Below are 25,730 nucleotides of genomic sequence, written 5' to 3'. Positions count from 1 at the left end.
CCATAAGAAGTCCTGTTTGCAGTTTGCCGCAAGCCATGTGGGGGACACAGCAAACATGTGGAAGAAGGTGCTCTGGTCAGATGAGACCAAAATGCAAAACGCTATGTGTGGCGGAAAACTAACACTGCACATCACTCTGAACACACCATCCCCATTGTCAAATATGGTGGTGGCAGCATCATGCTCTGGGGGTGCTTCTATTCAGCAGGGACAGGGAAGCTGGTCAGAGTTGATGGGAAGATGCATGGAGACAAATACAGGGCAATCTTGGAAGAAAACCTCTTGGAGTCTGCAAAAGACTCGAGACTGGGGCGGAGGTTCACCTTCCAGCAGGACAACGACCCTAAACATAAAGCCAGGGCAGCAATGGAATGGTTTAAAACATATCCATGTGTTAGAATGGCCCAGTCAAAGTCCAGCTCTAAATCCAATCGAGAATCTGTGGCAAGATCTGAAACTGCTGTTCACAAACGCTGCCCATCTGATCTGACTGAGCTGGAGCTGTTTTGCAAAGAAGAATGGGCAAAGATTTCAGTCTCTAGATGTGCAAAGCTGGTAGAGACAGACCCTAAAAGACTGGCAGCTGTAATTGCAGCAAAAGGTGGTTCTACAAAGTATTGACTCCGGGGGCTGAATAATTACGCACACCCCACTTCGCAGTTATTTACTTGTAAAAAATGTTTTAGAATCATGTATGATTTTCCTTCCACTTCTCACGTGTGCACCACTTTGTGTTGGTCTTTCACGTGGAATTCCAATAAAATTGATTCATGTTTATGGCTGTAATTTGACAAAATGTGGAAAAGTTCACTTTTGCAAGCCACTGTATCTCATTGCTGTGTTTTCATGGGTTCTCTCTGGGTACTATGACATCCTCTCAAAGACATGCAGTTAGTGGGCTTAGGTTAACTGGCAATTCTAAAATTGTCTATGATTGTAAATGGTTCTGTATCTCTGTGTTACCCCTGCAAAAGACTAGCAACCTATCCAGGGTCTACCCAGCCTCTTGCTCTATGGAATCTGGGATAGGGTTCAGCCCCCGTCACCCTGAATTGGATAAGACGAAGAGAATGGATAAATAGAGGCATGCTTTGCATCAATTGATCTGAAAAAGTGAGAAAATGGGTACCAAAGAAAGCTGATAGGCTTTGTAGTTTGTTTGTTCATTTTAGAGCCAGAAGTCACTGTATTTAAAGGAGAAGATGGAGTGCTAAGTAATCAGCTAACACTAGCAGGCATGGTGAGCAATGGGCATCCATAGACTGCAAAACACACGGACACAGATAACTGGTCATTAGTGCTAAGAAACACACAAGAAAAGTACTGAAATCTCACACATCAGAAACAGAGCAGAGACTTATTGGATGGAGGTAAAACAAGGCCACATTATTTTAATATTTACAATTAAAAGACGCCAACAGCATAAATATGGTTGAGAGGTCCAAATCAGTGCTTCCAGTAAGTGGGCTAGCTGCCCGTAAGCATCCAGCTGTCAGTCATAGTTGTCAGAATAATGTATAACTTAAAGCCTTGGTAACACAGTTCAATTAATAGGAAAATTACAAAAAATAAATAAGTCACCCACTATGAATGGCTTTAATGGACGTTAGAGGAACTGTATTATCTTCATTTGTAACAGAGGTTGGTGGAAGTCACAAAGTTTTTACTACTTTACTGTAAATAGTTCAGTTCACAGCCACTGATAGAATGATATAGGTTTGCATATATCATTCATTCGCTTCATTATGAGTTGGTTGTAAAGAATCGATTCAAGAAGGAACAGCGCTGAATATTCAAAAAAATAAAAAATTAGCAGCTTGAGTTACCATGGAGATTCCTGTCACATTCATAGAGCCACTTTTGTGACTCTGATAACTGCAGCTTTAGGTTCAGCATACGTTGGTAACATATTAATCTTGCATCCCTGTGATATGATGAAAACACCTTTTAAATTTATGCCGTAAGACAAACGGTTAAGTGGTGATAAGTGTGTTCATATGTGTATTTGAACTTCTTCGTTCTTGGGATTGGGCCAAAAGAACAGCACAAAGTCAATGAGTGTAGACAGTGCAAGTTATCCAGTCTGATGAACCATTTTTCTATTAATTCTGGAAAGATGGTGCAAGTGAGATGACCAGGTGATAATTCTGGAAGTTGTGACACAAAAGAAGAAAATCAGAGGCAAATCGATGAATGAGGGTTTGCCGGATATCAAACAAGAAGAACTTGTCTTCTCACCGCTGCACTGAAATATCTAACTTTTATCACCTCGTTGAAACAAGAACAAAACACATCAACTTTTAATTCAGTTCATTCCTAAATATTTTATAATTAATTTCAGCAAAGTTTCTTGTAAGGAAGGACATCATTTGGGATTTATTATAAAGAGAAAATTGAAGCCGTCTTCAGTTGATGCATTACTAGTGAACTGCTGCTTTAATGAAGTCTTTTAATCAGTGCACAGCAGATCAGCTACACATTCCAACATTTATATAGAATACCAATAATGAATAAATAATGGATTCATGTTTTCTTGAGTTTAAATTGATTTCTTCGGGACACCATCATTTTAACCTACAATTAACATCCAATTATGTAGTTATTTTCAGCAAAGAACCCCAAACCCGCAGTGCAAAAAAACCTACACAGTTGAATATTTAATTTTGGTTTTTTATGATGTAATGACTCACTGAAATACCTCCAATAGTCCTTATGTATTACTTTTAAACCACCGTCCATTTTGGCCCCTTAGTCGTAGCTAAAGAAAGGGCTGCTCAGCAAGAACCAAAAGCTTAATGTATGAGCAATATTTCACTCGTGGCTGCACTTTCCTTCCCTCTCACCATCTTTTCCTCTCCTGTATATAGAACTATAATTACAGTGTCTTCTTTTTCTTATTAGCAGATAAGACTTTCATAATGGTTCCCTGGAGAGCCTGTCCAAACTTAATTAACACTGGCTAAACAGTCCCCTCTCTCCCTCCGTCTTCTTCTCTGTCCTCACCTCTGTCTCTCTCTATTTGTCTCCCTGCCTCTCATTAGACAATGACAGCAGCAGAGAGAAGGAGCCAACCAGTCAGTGATAAATACTAGAAAGCCCTGCACAGGAAAATGAAAGCTGGACTTGACACATGCTTGACTCAGACAACACTCAACAACCACTGGGGACTTCCTGGTGTAGCTGCGTAAATTAGCACACACTGGTCTGAACAAGTTGTGAGTATGTCTATGTGTATGTGAGAGAGGATCTAATTCCACTGAGCGGTATAAGCCCTGAAATCATGTTCTGATCTTCAGCTGAGTAGCCTGCTCTTTTAATTTCCGTTTGTTTGACTTAGAGAGATTAGCCATTAATTACCGACTAGAGAAATCTCCCCCCCACACACACACAACACACACACAACACATACGCAACACACACATACGTGCACATGTGTAGCGTAGCATAGAGCTGTTAAATAGAGCTCATTACACCGGCCCTACCAAAGGTAGAGAAAGCTGAGACAGCATTGTCTAACAGAGCTTACACACACAGAGCTGGCAGGGGTAACAATCAGCTAAACGCTGCTGTTCCAGGGGAAATCTGGCAGGTTTTAGCTGACTGTAACATTAACCTCCCATATGGGAATGCAGGGGATTAGCACCTGAAAGAGACAAGTTTACTGAAGCCAAGACAGGATGAATGATATTACAAATGCAAGACACCTGAGCTGGCACAAAGGCAGGCTGCTTGTATTTTCACAGAGTCCATCATTGGTTTCAAAAGGCCTTTATATCATGTCTAACTCTGTATTACTCTAAATGTGGCCCTTGATGTCCGGAGGATATGGCACAAAAATACTGGAATAAATGAGTGACGAGGTTTCTCATAGAAAAGTATACTTAGAGGCTCACATGCAGTTACATTACATTACATACAGGGTCGACCGTGGCTCAGGGGGTTGGGAATCGCATCTGTAACCGGAAGGTCGCCGGTTTGATTCCCGGGATCTCTGTCCTGGTCCTTGTGTCCTTGGGCAAGACACTTTACCCTACTGGTGTTGGCCAGAGGGGCCGATGGCGCGATATGGCAGCCTCGCTTCTGTCAGTCTGCCCAGGGCAGCTGTGGCTACAACTGTAGCTGCCTCCACCAGTGTGTGAATGCGAGTGAATGAATAGTGGTATTGTAAAGCACTTTGGGTGCCTTGAAAAGCGCTATATAAATCCAATCCATTATTAGCATTACATTTAAATGCCTTTATCAAAACATTGTATGCAAACAATGGATGTAACGTCTAGTTATGAAAAATGATATTTCCTCTGGTTGCAGAAAGAAGTCAGATTTGATAGGTAAGTACAGGTAAATGCATCCTTACTTTCCTAGTTCATGGTCTAATGACTAATTAAAACGCTAATTTGATGTCTTACTGAATACAACATCCTGATCACTATGCAAAGTATGGTTTCAATCAGTATCCAGAAGGTCGAGATGGGACTCATTCGAGTTCATCTTCGCATTTCAAACAGCTGGGGACCTTGAAGTTTTAAAGAACATGACTTGATGTCACAGTTGTTATGTCTGTCTTTTATATAAAGTCTGGGCTCTAAGGAAAAACAGGAAAACACCTTAGCCTGATGGCCAATAACTTAAAATGCATGCAGAATTTGATAAATCTGTTGGAAATGCAGTTATTATAATACATGTTGCGTTTTTACAGCTTCTTGCTCTTCCCCAAAGTAGAAAAAAAAAACATTTTTAACGTGGCGCTAATCACTATTTTTGTTAGAAATGAATTAAAATACAATGTGTAATGCAAAAGGCATTGCTTATGGTGGATTTTTAAAATATTTTTTTAGATTTCTTGGTTTTAATTTGCACCACAACTGCTCAAATCTAAAGATCCTTCATTAATCATATATTTTTCTCACACACTAGATTTCTATTTAAAGCTCTAATGAGCTGCATGTACACTAGCTGCAACAAGCAGCACACAGACGTTTGGCACTACTCTGTAAAACATTGGTGGAGTATTGAGGAGCTAATGAGCTACATATTTCTCTCAAACATTAAATGCACCTTAGAACACACATGCATCAACACTACAATGAGCGGGTGGAGGGAGGTTTGGAGTCTTCTCTCACCCCCATTCTCTGCGACCTGCTGGAGCGGGGGGGCTAGGAGGAGGAGTTGGCCGTCCGACTGCGGTCTGGAGGGTGGGGCCTCCCTGCTGCTGCGGAGTCGGGGCGGTCTGCCTCCCCCCACCGCAGGGAAAAGGGTAACACCACCTGGGTCTGGGTGCAGTTCCCCCCTCCAGGGGCAAGGGTACCTAGACCCGGTTTGTAGAGTACGCTTGGGGAGTGTGATCGTGTGTACAGCGTCTCTTTATGTCTGTCTCCACGTTGGTTGAGTGTGGAGTAAGTGCATATGAGAGCATGAGGGTGGGATAGATGTTTGTATATGTGTGTGTCTGTATTTCTGTGTCTATATGTCAGGTTGGGTGTCAGGTGCCACCTCTCTGGGGACATCTTAGGCCCTCCAAGGTTTGGAGGCCTATCTCCCCTTACCACCACTTCCCCTGCCAGTGGCGGACTCCCTCAGACATCGGTGCGTTGGTGGTTCTTTGTGTCCGGGGATGGGCGTCCAGGTACACACCGGCTCATTCCTTGGCGGCCGCATATCGGGGCCTGGAGCCTGGGGCTCGCTCGGGCCACTTCGGAGGTGGGGTGCCCCCGGCCTCTCGGCCTGGGGCTCGGTCACTCAGGCACAGCTGGCTGCCGGCGGAGCTCACGGGCGCGTCATTGCAACTCCCCCTGGCTTCTGCTCCGCGGCTGCTGAGTGAGCCCTCATCTGGGACTCTCCTCAGCTCTTTCTGGGACAGTGGCGCAGCTGCCCCTCTGTTGGTCTTCCTTGGTCTCTTGTGTTCTGGGGGCCTCTGGATGTCTGGAGTTTTGATCTCCTCCATACCTGCTTCATGCCCTGGAGGACGGGGCTGTGGCCCCCCCACACCCTCTAGCAGATCATTACATGAAGGAACCTTTAAAAAAAAAAAAACAAGCGCGTCCATGCTCACACACAAACTACACCCTTTTTGGCTCCTACCTCAAAGCACACTGTGTTCTGTTGATCTTATGTGCTGCACAATAATGTTTAATATTTAATATTTACTGTCATATTCCCATATATCATTGTGATGTTGTTTATTCTATTACTCTTGTTCTCTTCTGCTTGTTTTCTTTTTTCTTTCTCAGCAGGTGACCCAGGTGATTGATATATGCATTTTCTTTTTCTTTTTTTTCCTGCCCGTTCTGTTGGTTTTTGCCCTTCTCCCCCGTCCCTCTTCTCAGCTGTTTCTCTTTCCCTCTTTCTTTCTCCCCTTCTTTCCCCCAGTCAAGTCTGTCCCGTATTCAGTAAGTGAAAATAAAATGAACAATAAAAGGTGAATCAAATGGACCATTACGGCAAGGCTGGGATGGTCAATTTGGTAAAGTAAATCCGTTGGGCATCTTTCTTTGCCTTTAGACAACAATTCTGATGGCAAAAGAGCCAAACGGGACAGGCAAAAAAAGAAAACAAAAACAAAAAAAACAAACATTGGTGGAAACCAAAACCAAGCTAAAAGCGGGGGAGATGTTGGACTTAATTCATCAGATGAAGCAGATCATTACATGGAGAAACCTTTGGAATGCAAGCATGCTGATCCACACAGGTATGCACACATGGGTATTCACAGACGCGGACTAAAGCTTTCTTGGCTGCTGCCTCAAAGCACACTGTGCGCTGTCTATCTTGCGTGCTGCACAATATCGTTTATTATTTAGTAAATATTGATATCTATGACTAGCTAGTTTATTGTGATGGTGCTTTGTTTTCTCTATTATTATGTTGCTCTTTGTTGTTTGCTGTCTCCTCTGTTTGTTTTTTTTTGTTTGTTTTTTTTGTTTTTTTCTCCATACAGGTGACCCAGGAGTTCTTTTTTTCTTTCTCTCTCTTCCTCCCCCTTCTCACCGTCTCTTCTCCCCTTTGGTTTTCTTTCTTTCTCTCCCCCTCTTTCTCTCATTCATTCCCCCTGTCCTATTTATTAAAAAAAAAAAAAAAAAAAAAATGACAAAGGATGAACTGAAGCTCTGCCATCACGTAATGTCGCATACTGCTGTTTCTGATGTCATTTAAAGAAGAAGAAAAAAAAAAAAAATTCATCAGATGAATAGAAAAAATGTATCTTATGTCAATTTGATCATAAGTTTCTGACGATCAAAGCGTAAATACATAAGTTTCCTCTTAGATAACTTTGTTAGATTATGCTGCTCAAGCTTCTTAGCTTAAACTTTATAATTCTTCTCAAACAGACATTTTCATGCATGTATATGCAAATAAAAATTTTTTTATGCATTTACGTGAAAAAGAATTCTAAGGATTTATTGTCAGGATATAGTGAAAAGCTATCTGGTCCTTGTCAGGTCTTAAAATTAGGCAAATATGACCTCATATGCTCTCCATCCATCCATTTTGTTCCACTTATCCGTGTGGGGTTGGGGGGTCAGCAGCCTAAGAAAAGAAGCCTTGACCTCTCTCTCCCCAGATCCCTCCTCCAGCTTAAATGGGGGAACACCAAGGTGTTCTCAGACCAGTCAAAAGATATAATCACTCCAGTGTGTCCAGGATTTGCCCCGGGCCTCCTCCCTGTGGGACGTGCCCAGGACACCTTGCCCAAGAGGTGCCCTGGAGGCATCCTCATCAGATACCTCACCTCAACTGCGTCCTTTTCACCATACCCAGGATATGGTTACTGGTGCCCCGCCTTGGAGCCACAAGTCCAATGAAGGGACATGTGTGAAGTGTTCTGGCCATGCCCCACCACCCGCAGGAGGCGTCGTAGGAGTCGGGTGCAGCATGAGCTGGGTGAAGGGTGAAGGAGCTGGCAGCCCAAGCCCAGGCTACCAAGGCTGGAGATGGGAACATGGAAACGTATGACATATTACAATATATCATTATTTAACAAAGACTAACCTAAAATGCAAAAGCAGCGTGTGAGGAACTATGTACATTTTTTGTGCAACTATAGTAATTGAGAGGAAAAACATACAGCAGGCTGCTGATATTAAAATGCACATAACTGATCATCAGCAAGTGTAGGCACCTCTGAAAAAAGGTTTTGCCCATCAATAAGGGTTATACACCTATTTACAAACAATTTAAAGTTATTCTCCATATTCATCAGTAATGAGTGGGAAAACATAACAGTTACCAATCTCACCATGGTCAGACAGTCCTCAGAGAAACTACAAAAAATCCAAGCTACATCTATGACTCTACAGGCCTCAGTTAGCATGTTAATTGTTAAAGTTCACAACAGTACAATTAGAAAAGGGTTGAACATGTATAAATGATTTGGAAGCATTGGCTGAAGAAAATCGCTTCTCTTTCAAAAGTAGATGACGGCTCAGTTTAGGTTTGCCAAGTTGCATCTGACCACATGAGTTCTGCACAGCTGACACCAAAGTGGAGATATTAGGCCAATGCTCAGTTAAAATAAAAAAGCTTAGAAATGTCAAAGGACATTGCAAAATGTAAAAAATGTAACCAGGAAAGATACAGATGAACAAAACTTGTATTTTTATAGCGAATGTTTGAAGCATAAGGTTGATTGTTGGAAGTCTGGGCCCTTTGTGCAAGCTTTTGTTCTTAGGTTGCATCCCGAGTGTAAGAGACTAGAAGATGAAAGGCAGGATTTGCAATCAAAGTATTCAAAGCTTTCTGAGGGATTAATGATATTTTAAATTGGATTAAATTAGTTAAAGTACAACTGCTGCATTTAGGAGCAACTTAAAGTCATTAATGTTTTCTTTTTACTGGCTACACAGAGATATTCTGTGTAGCCAGTAAAAAGATGGGAGAAAAAAAAAAGCATCGATTACTTCTTCCAAGTGAGCTAGTAAAAGAAATGCCATTGATATCTGAGAATGTCCTGAAGTGATCAAAGATAGATACATTAACTTCTTGGGTAAAACTGGCCTGTCAGAAATATGTCGAGCCCAGAAAATATCTTGTTTAGACAGAAGAAAGAAGACTTTTCACTGAGTTATTCTTTTGATTCTTTTTTTGAACATCCCAAATCCAAATCAAAAGATTATTCCTTCAGGCTACAGTCAGGTAAGACAACAGGGGAGTTTGAACTGTGATCCAGGGCTGTGTGTTTTTTGCAGTTTACAAGCTGAAGTCTGCCGCAGAGACATCTCGTTCTAACTGAAAGCATGTGAAGGTCACTGACAGGCAGCTGTTTCGGTAACGCATCTTTCATCTCAAAAAGGATTCCTCGTGCATGTTTTATTCATTACCTAACTGCCTTACCTTAAAACACAAATAATTTCCTTATCTTTTGCAGGTATCTGCCAGCGGTAACAACACAAACACTATCTGACAGCTGACAACTTTTTCATAAGCTGGATAAAGATTAAACCTGTAACGTGTGTCTGCCTCCCTCTAGTGGTTTATACTGTTCATACACGGCAGCCCTGTTTCACTGCACACAAATACAAACAAAACACACAGGCTGAGAATTGTAATTTGTATTTATTGTTTAAATTCACCAAAAAGTTTTCTGCATAACTACATCCAACAGCATTCATGGTTGTCGTCACTGTGACCTCCTCAACACCTGAGTGACGATAGTATGACATCATCAGCGCCGCCAAGATGTCACAGCTTCATGACATGCCCTAAACGGCAGAAAAATACTACTGATAGTTAAGTCCGTCCCGGAGTCCGTCATCAATCAAAGCGTCTCGCCACTACCCGTGTAAAACACAAACATTGCACATCAACTTAGAGCATCGCATCAAGCCTCGCTTTTTACCCACCCACCCCTTTCTTTTGCATGGAGTCAAATGAAATGATAAAAGTGCGTCTGTACAGTGAGGATGAATTTAAATGTGATGGTTCCTGTTGTCATCCAGTAATGATACTGACAATTCAAAGCATTCCAAAACACACCGTGTGCTCCCACAATGCATCAGGACTTTCTTCTCACACCTTTGCTTTCCTATCGCTAAATATACACAACTAATATTCATCATGTGCAGGCCTGGATTTATGAAGCGGAGAGCTGTTAATAATCGTCTGTACTGGAAGAAAACCAGTCTGTACTGCTTGCTGCACACATGGGTTTCATTTAGCAGATTGAGGCAAGACAGTACAGGACAAAACTGACGATTTTGGGATTGTGGGGTTATTTTTCTCTCATAGTAAAATCTTCAGATTATTGCAAAGAAAATGTCCAAAAACTTTGTTGCTTATTTTACAGGACAGTTAACTGATCCCTGTCTGTTACCTAAACTTTTAACAAAACATTTTCATGTTTTCAAGTTTTTTAAAGAGGCGTTTGCACACAAACTACTCACAGCTATTTTTAGCTGTCGACAAGGTTTAATGTTTTTTCTCTTTTGTGAAAAAGAAATATCCAAATCCAAATTTCCTTCTGGAAGAACAAAATGAAAGTGAAAAAGTTTTTTTGTTTTTTTTAATTCTGACTTCTCAGTAATCAACTTGGAAAGTTAATCCACCCACGTATTTGCCTGTAATGTCTTGCTTGAAGTCATAAATGTAAAGGAAGAGTTGTCTACATGTCTGCAGACTACAAATGTCCCTTTCCCCTTTTTAGACATTTGTGTAAATTCCCTAAAATCTATCTCAGTCCATGACCATTTCAGTGGCTGAGATGTTGCTTTAAAGCCAGTCTATTTGTTTTTAGCCATGACTGTCAAAATGTAAGAATTCTAACTTTAAAAAAATATCAAAATCCTGCTATAAAGTGTTAATTTGTAAGACGTGTGTATTACCATGTAATATAAACTTCCTAAAGGTCCTGGGTTAGGAGTCTTCACTGTTAGTTACTGCTGAGCAAAAGTATTTCAAACTTCGTGTTAATTGTGCAGTTACACATTTGACATTTTTGCATTGATTCTGCTCTTTTCTTGTCACAAAAGTGCTTTCATCTTTAACTACCTACTATCCTGTCTTTACATTATTATATCTATACTATATCTCTCTGTCCTCTGTCTCCGACCCCCAACCATATCTCTCCCACTCACCCACCCGTGTCTAATATATTCTCATTTGGTATCATTTACTTTTTTGACATATCATTTATCTTTTATATCCACTCGATAAAGTTAATATATGGCTATAATCTCCTTTAATACCATCTAAATGATAAGGAGCTTTACGTACAGTGTGGTCACAGAATTCCAGTTTTCCTCAGTAAAAATGAGGCTAAATATATTCTAGACATTCCCCATAATAAAAAAAAAAATGCATTATTTCTATTATTATGGCTATCAACTTTTCTACTTAATGAATACTGCAATTACAGCGGTAAATTATCTTGCTGCACATCACTATAAACTCTCTTCTTCTTTCTTAATGTAATGATTTATGCATTGTGTTATGACATAATATGATACTGAAATGTGCGCCACCTTCAGAAAGTCAAGAAGTTACAACCTTCTTTCATCTGAAACCCAAACAGACTAAAACAAAGAAAAGAATGGCATCGTGATAATGTCAAGTTTCCCTCCCACACTACTTGCATAAATCTCTTCATTAAATCATCTGCTATATACAGTAATACATGTAATCGTTACATATACGGCTCGTCTGAGCCCGGCGAGTCTCTTGAACAGTACTAAACCATAGTCCGGCGACCAAATAATAATCCCTCGGCCTCAAAAGAACCAAAAGTCAAAGTTACAGTAGAATACAGTAGACACCTTTCAAGTAAAAGAACTGTTTTTTTTCTAAGAATACTGGTGTGTTCACATAACTGTAAGAGACCTGAGTCAAACCACAACTGAAACCCCTTCAAAAGCAGCTCATACTAAGTATGTTTTTATCCAAGGTGCCTTTTGTGCCTTTCAAGAAACGGCATGTGACCAAAATCATGCTGAGCAGGATTTCGGTGAGTGTCTCTGACTCAGGTCTGTCTAATGTTTAGCAGACAAAAACGTCATAATCAGATGACTGACAGAACATAGTGACATACAGTAATTCTTGTTTTCATTGCTGAGTCGGATGAAGGAAAAAGGTAAACGAAGTAATTCTTTTTAAAAAGTACAGAAATGCCGTCATAACCACAGACAACTAAGCCACCGATTTCTCTGCTTCAAAGAATGTTATATTTTTTTTGCCTCGGAGTAACATGTTTTGTACAATAATCCATTGATAATAATCAATGCACAAAAGTAAAAGACAAAAGCACACAAATATCCAAAAACTGAAATAGAGACAGCTCAAGACAAGAGATTTTTTTTTTGTTCCTTTTTCCTTAGTTATTTTTTTTCACTCAAGTTTAAAATACACATATTAACCAGCTGTTGAGTTTTTACATAGGAATTTGGATTGATCAAAAAAACAAAACAAAACACAGTTTTAAGTCAGTCCAGCTTTCCTGGCTTTACGGTGGACCTTAGGGGCAAGTCCACGATGGCCCAGTCCAGTCCAGTTCAGAAGAGGACTACTGGCAACGGCTGGGGCGCTACAGTACTGATAACGCAGCGCTGCCTGCCATCGTGTGCTGGGCAGATGGCAGTTACTCTACGATGATTGCTGGGCCACAGAACTTGTCACGCTGTACTGTAATCACCCTGTTCATCCACTCTGCATCTGTGTTGTTAGGCAGGGAGGCACAGCACAGCAGCTCAGCTCAGCAGTGTGAGGGGCCTCGGACTGTACAGTGGTGGTCACCACAGAAGAGGCAGTCTACATGGAGATAGTGACTATAGGCCCAGAGGGGCCAGCACAGGCCTGTGAGGCCGGGGGCTCAGAATACAGAAAGAGAAAATTATGGCTGAGCTTTTCATTGGCATAAGATCGAAGACGAGGTGAAGAGGGATTAGGGGGCAGAGGAGCTCTGGAGGATGTGAAATGCTTTGAGCTGCAGATGAAGTGGGCTGACAGAGGACAGACAGAGGGCAGGCAGAGGAGAGCTGTGGGAAAAGGTGAGGGCAGGGGGGGGGTTCCACTGGTGATGAATGAATCATACAGGAGGAGCGCTGTGCCGGAGCCAAGGAGGGGTGATGAAGCTCCAAAGAGTTTTGAGTGTGAAGGAGGTCCTCTGCCCATCTGAAGAGACACCTGCACAAAACACAAAGACAGTGGCCACGCATGACAGACCTGCTACCACAGCACAAGTTACTGTATGTGATTATCTCTTTGTACATCAGGATGAAAGTCCAGAAACACCAGCAAAATCAGAGCAAAGCTTGATGTTAAAGCTATAAAAAAAGAGTTAGATTTTAACTTTTTTCTTTGTTTAGTAATTAACAGCAACATTAAAATCCCATCAGCCTTTTACTGCTGAAGAACAAAAACATAATAAAATAATAAAATGGAAAATCTCTAATTCTCAAACTTTAACAACTCCATTCGCTCATTCATCTGTTTCACTTTACAGTGCAACTGCTGCTTGATCTCATAATCACATCTACAGGCTTTTTCTACTCAAAAGAAAAGGCTGTAACTTTTAATTTTAAAGACTTGCTTTCTTTAAGGACAGCTTTACTCAAAATTGGATTATTATTTTATTATTTTAGTCATTTGGCACTATGTCTGTGTTCTGGGACATACTGAGCCTTCCACATGCATAAGTGGAAAGCCTGAAGGCAGGAGGAGCAGCAACAGGACCCCCTCGTGGAACAGGAGTTATAAATAGATTGAATAGCTATTACAGTAGCGGGAGGTGGGTGGCAGAGCAGGCTGGAGTGGCAGCAGCAACTTTATCCAGTTTGAAGCAACTAAAAAGTCTCATTCAACATGAGTCTTGCCAAGAAGTTGCACAGTTGCTCAGCTGAATAAGATCAGCTGCCAGTGTTACTGACTGAGCTGCACTAGGAGGAGTCACAGGAGTCACCAACCCTATGCTCAATTTGTGGATCATCAAATAGCTATTTATCATTTAACTTGAAAGTATTTGCTAGCTATTTCTCTCAAATGTGTGTATTTTGAACTTAATAGTGTCACAGATAAAGTCTAACTATTTCCATATCAGCTTCATATATTTTACCCTGCACAAATTAAAAAACAAACAAACCCTGAAACGGTATCGGTCCAGGTACAGCACTGCATTGCTTTCTGAACACTACAGCAAACATTTGATCCTGTCAGCTTTTCGCCTGCAGGCTGGCATGCAGTCTGAACTCTGAAGCAGATAATGGTTTTGCTATCAAAGTAGAATTACCTGCCCAAGGCTGTTTGGCCAGGAAAACAACAGTCAACAAAGCAAAGCTTTTTTTTTTTTAAACAGTATTTTGAAGGATTCACATGTTTTTTCATGAGATTTCTACTTTTTGTATATCTGGTAAATGGCCTTGATTTATACAGTGCCTTTCCTGTATTACTCATCTATTCAAAGCTCTTTGTCATGACACACTGAGATTCAGTCTATGAATATCTGCTTTGTCTACACACATACTAACACACCAATGACTCTATCTGGGGAATCTGCCGTTTAGTATTTTCCCCAAGTAAATTTCACCGCATAGACCAAGGAAACCATGGATTATCCAATTAGTGGAAGACCTGCCAGGCAACATATGCCCCTATTTACACACAAATCAAATAGTTAATCCTGATCACCATCTCTGGAGGTCTGCAACCTCAGGATCATCCTGAATTCTGCTCTCTCAAACTCATCACATACCAAATCCATTAAATCTCTTCTACCACCTAAAGAACGATTCCAGACTCTGACTTCTACTCTCAGACCCAGCAAGTAAAACCCTCATTCATGCCTTCATCACCTCCCCCTGGTCTACTGCAGTGGTCTCTGCTTTCGTCTGCCTAACAAGCTGCAGTATGTTCAGAACTCAGCTGCCCGAGTTCTCACCTAAACTAAGTACGGGCAACATATCACCCCCAACCCTTATACACCTCCACTGGCTCCCAGTCAAGTCCCATATGTCCTATAAAATCCTTCTCCTCCCCTACACCCCATCTGGGTTCCTCAGTTAAAGGCCTACTCTCCATTTCCCACATCAAACCGTAGTCCTTCAGGGACAGAGCCTTCAGCGCTGCAGTGCTGCTCCCTGGAACAAGCTCCCCTGAGAGATTTGCAAAGCTCTGTCTCTGGAAATCTTCAAAAGCCAGTTGAAATGTCAACTCTTCAGTCAAATTTTGGCCTTCGACTCATTTTATGTCCAAATTAGTATGAGGTCTACAGTGAGACACTAAGCAATTCCATAATGCCACAATTATACTCTTATATTTAATTTTTTTTACCTTTAAGACATCAACAAAATAGTAACTAAATACAAAATATTTTCACTACAGATGCCAAAAATCCAAAATAAAATGGAAATATACGTTGAACTATAGATGGAATACAACATTTAACTTGTACAATAAACTAAAATCAGCTAAATCAAAGATGAAAAGGTAAACAAAATTCACCAAAGAACCACGACAGTATAAGACTGCAGTGCAGAGAAAAAGTGACCCACCGAGCTACTGACCGTTTCAAATCAGTGTCACAGTCGGACGACTTCAGCAGATGGTCTCGAGGTGACGTGAGTTCTGCGGGAAGAAGTGGGGGAAGTGCTTCACACACACTGAAACTTCCTGCAAAGTGTTCACAGCACATTGTGTACTTAAAAAAAGGAAAACAGTGTCTCACAGGTGTGTCGTTCCATTGCCGCGGCAGGTCTTCTGGTTCAGGTGGATAAGACATCCATGATGGACTCCGGTATGAGGATGGCGGTGACATGACGAAGTAGTCTGAGTAACCTGGGCGGTTGGCCGATATAGCGTAGACTGCTGTTATTGGGTTTCCTGTGAGATGTAAATAGATTTAGATTGAACGGAAATAACATATCAATAGAAATTCAGCGTCCTGTCAGTGTGTCGTACCTGAGTAGGTGCTGATGGACTGGTCAACAGTGACAGCAGGGAAGGGGGTCCTGGAGAGTGGCAGGTAGGGGGCACCATTGTGCTGCTGGGCCTGCAGCTCTGAGGCTTCTGACACGCGAGGCTTCAGACTAACATCAGGGGTGGAACTGTCAGTGGAGAGGAGAGGCAGAAATCAACCCGATGTACAGCAAACAGACACCTGCAAATAACAACTATAGCTTTTTTTGCCCACAGGACACAATTCAATAAAGCAGTTAAGAGAATCTGAAAACATTTGAAACCCGAGTTTAAAAGTTGTTGGCAGAAGAGCAAAAATAATAGCAACTGGAATCTGTTCAAGAGTTCAAGAGTGAGCAATAAAAGCAGTTTAAATTCAGTTGGAGTTAACAAATCAGAGACATCACTGACGCGTCACCACCAACAATATAACATAATAAACTGAGCATTAAAACTGAATATTATAATATGACAAAACCTTAAATAACATAATTTGGTCAAATCTCCCTTCCTTACTTTCTAACTATTTACCATTATTTATCAGATGCTGCATTTAGACTTAGCTGTCTGACACTTTAAATAATAAAAAAACAGAGTTGGCTGTGAGGCTTCAAAATGCAGTCATAAACCAATGGGTGATATGATGGCAGTTATGTCTCTCTTTTATATACAGTCCAAATTTCATCTGTATCAGTTTAAAGGTCAAATCTGCACCATTTGGAAAAAAAAAACAACCAAACAAATATTGATCTTTGTTAAACACGGTTTAACAAAGATACAGGAAACATGTTTGTAGAAATGGCTTGCAGCTTTAATTAAATATTATGGGAAAAGACATAGTTACACAACATAAAAAGATATAAAATCTTTAGTAATCTATAAAACAAGAATAAAGTCCATCAGACATCTTTTCATCTTAAGTCACATCAGACTGTGGTACTGATAGCAAGTTCAGAAAGTCCTGGTTTAACTTCGAATGTTCTTCCCTGTGTCTGCATGGGAACTCTGGGCTTCCAAAGACTTCCGTGGGTTAGCCCTGCAACAGAACTAGTGACCTGTTTGGGGTATAACCTGCCTCTTGCCCTATGACAGCTTCTGGGGTGATGTTCATGCACAGTACAGAGGTTCCCAGACTTGTTTTCAACATCTGGCTGAAATTTCCAGGCATTCTGGGTCACTGCAGTGAAGGACACATGACCTCACGGATCATAAATCCCATCCTGTCACCTTGAGCCTTATTAGAGCTCTCCATGCAGTCATATTCTTTCTCCACCTCTGCACTGAAGCACCTTCCTCTTCATCGTACAGACACGTGTTACAGTGCATGTTAACTACAGTAAAGAACCGGAGGACAGATGATGTCACTGGCACATCTCAGGACCATGATGCACTGTGCGCACTAATGCCTCACAGTGCATAGCAAAGAGGGATTAACGTGCTGCACTCTTTCTCCCTGGGAGCACAGTGGAGCTGATGTGTGACGAGCTGACTGATTAACCGCCATAATATGACCGTTTCTGGTTGTAATAAGCAAGAATAATGGTCACATACCCGTGGCCATATCTGAAAATTTAATTAGCAGTAATTAGAGAAGTCCAACTAAAAGCTGTCTCTGTCAAGCAGAACATTTTAAAAATATATATATAAATACATCTATATTTATATATAGAATTAATATATTTTTATTAGTAGATTGATTGTAAATTATAGTTTGTCTTTTTTTATTTTATTGCATAATTTTTTTTCCTGCCACTCTGCAGCACCTTCTTTTCCCACAAGTGTTAATTATTTATTTTGCCCACTAGATGGCGAGAGTGCTCCTCACTGCTAACCAACAGACTCAATCACTCTCTGCAGTGCTAAAGTGCCCAGCAACACAGTGCACACAGCAGCAGCATTCAAATGAAGAAGAATATTCAGTTCAAATGATGCAGACTAGCATATGGGCCTAAGAGAGAGAAGTGAGTGGCACAAACCGAGGGTGCACGTGGAGGGCACTCTTGAAATGACGCTGATTAAAATTCTGATACATTTTGTGTATTCTCCAGTGTACTCTCCACTATCTGTCTGATCCAGTGATTAGCCCCAGTGCTGCCATGTGACTGGCTGAGAACCAATCTCAGAGTACTTTTAAATGCCATATGTGAGCATTTCCTTCAAGTTTGATGTCTAAATATATTTATGGGCCACATGTTCAACACTGCATGTTTTTATCTTTCACTGAAGGGACTGAGTGTTTCTTGCTTTTATGTTTTTTTCTCCTTATTTTAGGCTTTAAAAATGTTTTCCCTTCCATATATGAAGTGCAATGTGTTTGACTGTTTGATTATATAAATGTGCGTAGTACCGTCGCAGTGAGGTCGCAGGTGGCGGTCCTGGTCTTGAGGGGATCAGTGGAGGTGGAGAACCGATGCCCATATCAGGAAGCTGGGTGAACCGGAAACCCTGCAGGAGCCACAAATGCAATTTAGAGATCTGTTCAGCTCAGTATGAACACAAAACAACCTTAATCCAAAGGGAAAAAGAAGAAATAAATAGGGTAAGGAAACCAGGGGATATCTGATCAGAGCGGAACAGAAAGATCAAATACAAATTCAGATTCAAGCAGCAACTTTATTTGTTGGAAGGCGTTCAGTCCTCAGTTTCTTTAATCATTCTCAAGGTTCTCCTTGCAGAGCAGCTGGTGACGGCACGCAGTTTGACTGTCCAAATTCTCGGTGTCAGTTTCTTGGTGCCAACATTTTAACTTTTGCATGCAGCCAGTTTAGCTGTTTAGTCATCTGGCAGATAATGCAATGTGACTTACACGAGTATAGATAATTACCCCACATGAGCAACTATTTACTACACATGCATGACCTTATCAAGCTCTTTGGGGATTTACGTATCTATTTGCTGGCATAATAAAGCTAAATATTAAACATTCTCATCCATTATGCAGAGTTTCTTTTTTATACTTCAAGTAGTTTAATGCATGTCGGAGAAAAATTACTGGAAGAAATTACTGTGTGTAAGGTGTCATCATTATCTTTGTAATGTAATCACTATCCATGTCTCCACTTTTCTGTTTGAGCATCTTTTGTGTGTAAACATTTCTTTCATTCATTTGTAGCTTTCAATTATTTATTTTGGGTTTTCAGACAGTATGTTTCTATGTTTTGGTTCAGTCTCATAGCTGAAGGCAGTGGACTTCACATTACTAACACATATTAGGCCTAATATGCCTATAACCAGAGGTTATTCAGGAAATAGTCACTTTAAGCTATTTGGGTGAATTGACCACTTAAGCACTCAAGAGGAAAGGTGCTACAGTGTACCTAAAGCCTGAGGTCCAGACAGGCACCCTGTTTACTCGTTTTATTCTAAATTATTCATTAATGTTGAGCCTAAATCTTTTTATTAATTTATTTATAATTGCCTGACTGGTGAAAATTCTTAACAACTTAAACCTATCTGCAATATGTTAGGTTGCTAGGTTGCCTGTGGCTGCATTTTGGTGGGTAATGGTTAGAAAAAAGTGAAGAATCTACTATATAAAGCTATGGGATCCAAAAATCAATACTCCAAATACTGTGAGCCTTCAAATTCTAACAGAAAAATACAAAAAATAAAACAAAAAATTCTGGCTTTCCAGGAATCAGACTTACTGAAGACTTTCTTACTTACTAAAATCAGAATATATTGATACCTGTCACAGAGGTAAGCAATCAACTCAAGCACTGTAGCTGCTAAACTATGACCATGTTTGTGATGAGTCACCTGCCTGAATTGGACAAAAGTACAGATATAGATTTTCCATAATATCCGATCCACCTATTTTACTGCTGTTTGCCTTGTGCATGAATGTGTTCAACTCTTCTTGCTTTGGAGATGCTCGTACGGATCCTGCTGCTGTTTGATGCTACTGGTACTTAATAAACTCAGGGGACAGACAGATAGTTTGAAGCAACAAAAACATCCCTAGGTCCTCTAATTAAATACAACACACATGAAAGGCCAGGTTAATTGCCACATGAAAGCTGAAATGTTCAGAGAGACTTGATCTTGTTTATGAGATCAAGTCACTGAGGATTGGTCATCCTTGGCGTGAGATTAGTTTGAGCTCTGTGAGTGTCAGAGTATTATCAAAAGGTAAAGTTCCTGAAATGCAAATTTCTTTAAAACTATTACACCCTGTTATTACCAGACCTTGATTCCAATTTTAGACAGGGCTATAAATGTGTTGGTTTTTATTGGAACTACTTTCTACTCAAAAATAGAACCTATTAAAAACAGATGGTGACAGTGAAGTTATTGGAAAGGCTGTTGGTAGCTTTAATTGTATTTTTCTAAGCCTTAATCTTCCTTTAAGTGCTTACTGGTTTGGGCAGGCTACACTGGTGCATGTCCTCATAGCCTATGCTTCTCTGCCTGCCTCCACAGGGGTGGTTCATGGTTCCGGGGGCACTGGTCACTCCGTCACTGTAGTGGCTGGTACTGGAAGGGTTGTAGGCGCTGTGAGCGTGGTGATGATGATGGCGATGGCTGAGAGAGGAAGAAAAAAAATGAAATAGAGTCAATTCACACACACCTACTGTCTCTTTATTTTTCTAGTCTTGCTCCAGCGCACACTGCATAGGCAAGCAGACATCAGATAAAACTGCTGTGATTTTGAGAAACAGCTTGGGAGTGGGATGTATGTGCTTTCAAAGTGCGTATCAGGGGACCTCTCTCTTTTCTTTCCCACACAGTACTGTAAATTATGCAGATGTTATAAAAGAAAAGAGTTTTCAGTGAAAAATAAAAACTTACTTGGTTGGAGGAGAAGGAGGGTCATGGTCCGGAGGTGCCAGGCTAAAAGCGTTGCCTAGCAACATATGCATCTGCGTACGGACCTCGTCAATGGACGGCTGGGAGCTGAGTGTGGAGGAGTCGGAGCCACGGTGAGCCTTCACCCCCAAGCTGCCGTTCCCAGTGCCAGTAGATCCACCTCCATAACCCAGAGAGCTCATCAGACGGTCCACGTTGGTCTCCTCAAAGGGTTCTGGTTCACCCTGTGGAGTGAACACACAAACATTTAGCAATCAGTACAAAAGCAGTTTATCAGCTTTTCCAATAAGTTTCGAGGACACAAACACCAAGGTCATGTGTCCACAGTTTAAAGCTCATAACATTCCTCCTTTCACTCCTGGCTTCCTTATAAACAAACCCAAAGTGATAAACATTCTGGTGCCGATGTTTTCATCAGTTATTGCAGAAGCAGTAAAACGAGCCACACTCACAAACATTTGTTTTTCGTGTTTTTCTCCTCTTATGTTGAGTGCTTTCATCAATCCTTGAGAAATGTAACTGTATAGTTATAACTGTATAGCACTAACTGTACAACTGGATGTTTTCAACTCAATCACATGGACATAGATATCGTTTCTTCTTGTTTTTGTTTTCTATCTTTTTATTTTTAGTCCTTTTTATTCCTGTCCCTATCCTATTTTCATAAAACATTTAAAACTAAAAAAAATATGACAGGAATTTCCATTATTCTGCTGTCTACAAAGCATAAAACAAGCATGAAATGAGTTTTCATGAGTCACGTGCAGTCAATGAACTGCTCCAGGTGGGTTATTCAGGGCAAACATTTTGATGCAGGAAAAGCACAGGTGGAATTTTTTACATTAAAGACCATTTTTACATGTGGACTCAACTCTTATTTAGGTTTCTGAAATCTTATTTTAAGAAACATCTGCTGTTAATAAAGGTCTAGATTCTGATGTGGTGTTAGAGCTGGTTTACCTCTTGCTCTCAATGCTGTTCTGGCACGTGCCAACAAGAACACAGGGTGCTTCTGTTGGTACGTGCCAATGCCCAGGAGGTAGATCCCTGGCTCCTTCAGTCTACATGTTGAAAATACTGCACCTGATTTATCCATCGCTGTGTGTGCATAAGTGGGTATAGAGGAATATCAATGGGTATTATGTTGCTTGTAGTAAAAAGTGCTATGAGTACTTAGAATAGAAAAACAGTCTGTCAGTAAAAGTCAGTGCATCTTGTGTGTAAATACTGTATGTGCAACTTCATCGCTTTGGAAATGCTGGTATGGATCCTGCTGATCTACCGCAGGTATTCAAACGGAGGAGTGAATGAAGTGAACTCAGTATGCATGAAATAGGTCCACATGTACCACAAAATGGCCAAAAAAATGCACAAGAAAGCACAAATTAGCTGTAATAGTGACAAAAACATTGTTTTGACTTTGTCCCCTTTGTGGAAAAAAGCTTGTTTAATATAGATATGTAACAAGTGGAATTATTTTTGGTATTTTGAGAACTTAAGACAGGCTTTAATTGAGAATTCAAGAAAAACCAATACCTGTTGCATTTCCTGCTCTAATTAGCTTCATACTGATAAGATTTCTTGCCCCTTCTTCGTGTTGCACCAGGGTCTAACTCTCCTTCCCCTGTGTACATTTGGTCTTTCTTTCCTCCTCTCTATCCAAGATTGTCTGTCTGCCACTAATCAAGTGTTCTGGTAATCTTTCCTTCTATTGGACCTCAATTTTCCTCTTAATTTTTTACCTTTTTTTACCCTTTAGTTTTGTTACCTCCACTGAAGTCAGCCTTCTTGATCTTTAGCCGCATCTTGGGAGTCTTCTCATTCACTCATATATATACAGGGACTGCACTAAATGTGTCATGCTGTAGTCAAAACCAGCGTAAGACTCGTTACATTTAGAAGAGTGAGTTTCAGAAACGGCACCATCTTCAGTATCAGAATAATGCTAATAAGCAGGGATTGCATTTCGCTCTTAACAAGTACTGTAACATACATCTGGAAAATTTAGTTATATTTAAAAAGAATCAGTCCAGCACTGTTACCACATATCTCTGCTCTTTTCTGTTGTAACAAAAAGAAAAAAGAGAAAATCCTGATGCAGTTTCATCGTTTGTCTCTTCTCGACTCCTTGCAATGGAGTCGTGTACTAGTCAACAAAAAAAGTCTCACAGCTGTCATCTATTGATTTTTTTTTTCTTTCTAGAATTTTACTATTTTTCTTGTCCCTGGACACAGATTTCCTAGCGTTATTTTTATGTTCCTAAACACAAACCTGTCCAATCTCATATGGACGGATTTGCATCCATGTATATTGAATTAATATTTTGTGCTTTTAGAGCGAAAGATGCTCCACAATTACAGGAATGAATGGAGGAGTTGGTGGTGAAATGGATCCTCTCATTGCTTACACCAGAGACTACCAGGTATCCAAAGACCGTTTATTTGCTTGCTCATGTCCCCGTGCTGCAAGCACAAAATATAGTTCCCAACAAAGATAATCAGTTTCTTAGTCTTGATATAATGACAAAAAAAAAAAAAGGAGAATATTTCTCTGGTAACACAAGCAAATAAGTTATACTTTTATTTTAGTAATTCATTTGTGCTGTAGCAAAATCTTACAGTTGTGTCATTGTGCATTTAAAGGTTGTCATGGGAGACGAGATGGTTATTATATTGGGAAGGTATTCACACTTCATTTCATGCAAGGATGATAATAATTATTATAATTTTGAAGAAGCATCTTGAGGCTAATTACCCACATTATTGTGGAGCTGTAAAGTCCATTGAGAAGAAGAAAGATGGCGGTGCTGCAGCTCTAAAATTCGATTTTAGCCCAAACTCTCCAAGGAACATCAGGAGCAGCAAGACTGTTGCTGGTTTTGTGGTGGAGGAAATACTACAAGTATCAACTCACTATGCAGTAATGTAAGTCAGTAACTGCTACGGACATATGCAAAGATAAATGGAAACAGTTGTTTTCTGGGAGCACAAAAATGTAGTTAAATGTAACAAATTAGTTTTTAATAGCAGTAAAAAAAAATTTGACATTTAACAGGGTAAAGATCAGTATCAAATCTATATTTAATATTCTTTGCCTTTTTCCCAAATAGAACTGTATATCTAAATATATTTATTACCTTATAAAAATTGGCTTTTTTTTTTTTAGATTTTCAGATTAGCTCTACTGCAGCTATTTGTGACTATGCTGTGTTAAAACGTCACATAGGAAAAAAGACTTTCATCAGATAAATGTAAGACGTGTGTAACAGAAACTAAAATAACCCACTGTATCAGTTTTTAATTAAATTTTGCATTAATTAATTAGACTAACAGATGAATGAATGAATAACAAGACATTAAAACATAATCACATCACCACATCAGGATTCCATTAAAAGTTGGATAAAGAATATTATTAAATTATGACCTAACCATTGTACAAAACCACAGGAATAAATTCCACAAACCACATAAAAGCCACTCATAAATCCAAACATCGCTAATACCGCTTTAATATGTCTCAACCGTTCTAAAGCATGAAAACAAAAGTGATAAGGGATTCTGATCACATTGCTTTTCTGTCCTGTCTGCACACACACACGCTCATGCAGAAACACACCATGTTCTCCTTCCAAACCGTTTGGTGCAGGGGTGCCCAATCCCGGTCCTCGAGAGCTACCGTCCTGCAGCTTTTAGATGCATCCTTGTTCCCACACACCTGAATCAAATGAATGGCTTGTTATCAGGCCTTTGCCAAACATGATGGCATGCTGAAGAGGTAATCAAACCATTTGATTCAGCTGTGTTGGAGTAGGGATGCATCTAAAAGCTGCAGGATAGTAGCTCTCGAGGACCGGGATTGGGCAGCCCTGGTTTGGTGCATCCGAGGCTATTAACTGCTATCAAGTCTCCCATCTGAATCCATGAATAGGCTATAATCATATTCAGAGTCATTGACATTCAGGTAGGTAGCACGGTCGATGCTGTTACTATGGTGCGTCAGAGGAGCAGCATAAAGAGACTTCACTCACGATGCTCTACCTGTCCCCGTTTTATCTCCTCCTCTCTGACTTTTCACCCCTGTTGGCTACTGTAAAAATGAAGGAATTGTGCTCTAATCTTTTTGTCATTTTCTTCTTTTCTATCTAATTTATTTTTCTTCATCTCTGTGTAGGTTTATAAGGTTCATCAGAAGGTAATTTGTTAATCCACTGGGTCAGAGCTAAAAGCATCGGAGAGGAAAGGAAGGGAAGGATTAAAGTTAGAACGCTCTCAAGAGATTATTTTATTAGTGTGACGAAGTGGCAGCGCTTTACTTTCCTACAACTATCAAGTGACCCATTTCGTCATCGCTCTATGGCACTCAGTTGTTCTGATATTGGACCTGAGCTGCTATATTACAGCTCGTTACAGAATCAGACTTAAAAGCTTTGCTTTTTCTTACTACTCAGTAAGTTTATCTGAGTCCAGAGATTCAAAAAGATCTATCGGAAATCCTCCATCCTCAAGTCACAGACCTTGGTTAAGTCTGAACTCTTGGTTATAATACACAGGTTATATAGACCTATACTCACATATTACAATTTGGGTCAAGCTATAGTTTCTGGCTTTATTCTGGATCTGCTCTACTGACCCCATTCCTGGTTTACTGTTTCAGAAGGTTGTTGTCCAGTCACTTACATCATAGCCATTGTTGCGGATGCCCCTCCTGGATCTTTCCCTGAGCACCAGCAGGTCCATCTCCGTCTCTACTGGACTGGGGCTGCTCAGAGACTGCCGGCTCCAATATGTAGGCTCTCGTGGGTGAGAGTACCTGGTGGAAAGAAATACAACACCAGCCTAGTGTCATTACTACAATTACTCCTGATGGCACTGAGGTCCTTTTCCAGTCCTTTGACATCTATGTTTAGGGTAGTGTTACGACTGTTGTCGTAATTTTAATATTGGTGCATCCAGGGTGGACGGATCGTACTGATTGGCTAATGATCGGGAGGCAGCGCATAAGAAGACACCGCCAGGGACTGCCAGGTCATTCATCCTCGGCCCAA

At 40.5% G+C, this 25,730-nt stretch overlaps 1 protein-coding gene across 5 annotated transcripts in view; it reads right to left on the bottom strand.

Annotated features, from left to right (window-relative positions):
• Nucleotides 1-11,153: 11,153 nt before the first annotated feature.
• Nucleotides 11,154-25,730, bottom strand: part of kiaa1549la (KIAA1549-like a) — a 114,127-nt gene continuing 99,550 nt past the window's right edge. For 3 of the 5 annotated variants that reach the window (XM_086301902.1, XM_086301904.1, XM_086301907.1), the window contains 8 exons: nucleotides 25,363-25,495; nucleotides 20,665-20,906; nucleotides 20,232-20,397; nucleotides 18,221-18,318; nucleotides 15,877-16,022; nucleotides 15,644-15,798; nucleotides 15,483-15,543; nucleotides 11,154-13,107 (listed from right to left, as the gene is read on the bottom strand). In XM_086301902.1, coding sequence (XP_086158028.1) covers nucleotides 15,514-15,543; nucleotides 15,644-15,798; nucleotides 15,877-16,022; nucleotides 18,221-18,318; nucleotides 20,232-20,397; nucleotides 20,665-20,906; nucleotides 25,363-25,495 — 970 coding nt within the window. In that variant the 3' untranslated portion in view covers nucleotides 11,154-13,107; nucleotides 15,483-15,513. Of the gene's footprint in view, nucleotides 13,108-15,470; nucleotides 15,544-15,643; nucleotides 15,799-15,876; nucleotides 16,023-18,220; nucleotides 18,319-20,231; nucleotides 20,398-20,664; nucleotides 20,907-25,362; nucleotides 25,496-25,730 lie in introns of all 5 variants that reach the window. The other 2 variants (XM_086301906.1, XM_086301903.1) reach the window with 2 other exon arrangements.

The sequence above is a fragment of the Aulonocara sp. 'chitande type north' Nkhata Bay genome, linkage group LG7, assembly GCF_057382095.1.
Source record: "Aulonocara sp. 'chitande type north' Nkhata Bay isolate Kocher_YH1m ecotype deep benthic linkage group LG7, A_spYH_male_GT1.1, whole genome shotgun sequence".
Classification (NCBI taxonomy): Eukaryota; Metazoa; Chordata; class Actinopteri; order Cichliformes; family Cichlidae; genus Aulonocara; species Aulonocara sp. 'chitande type north' Nkhata Bay.
The sequence above is the reverse complement of the archived record's forward strand: the minus strand, read 5'-3'. Positions and strand labels throughout refer to the sequence as shown.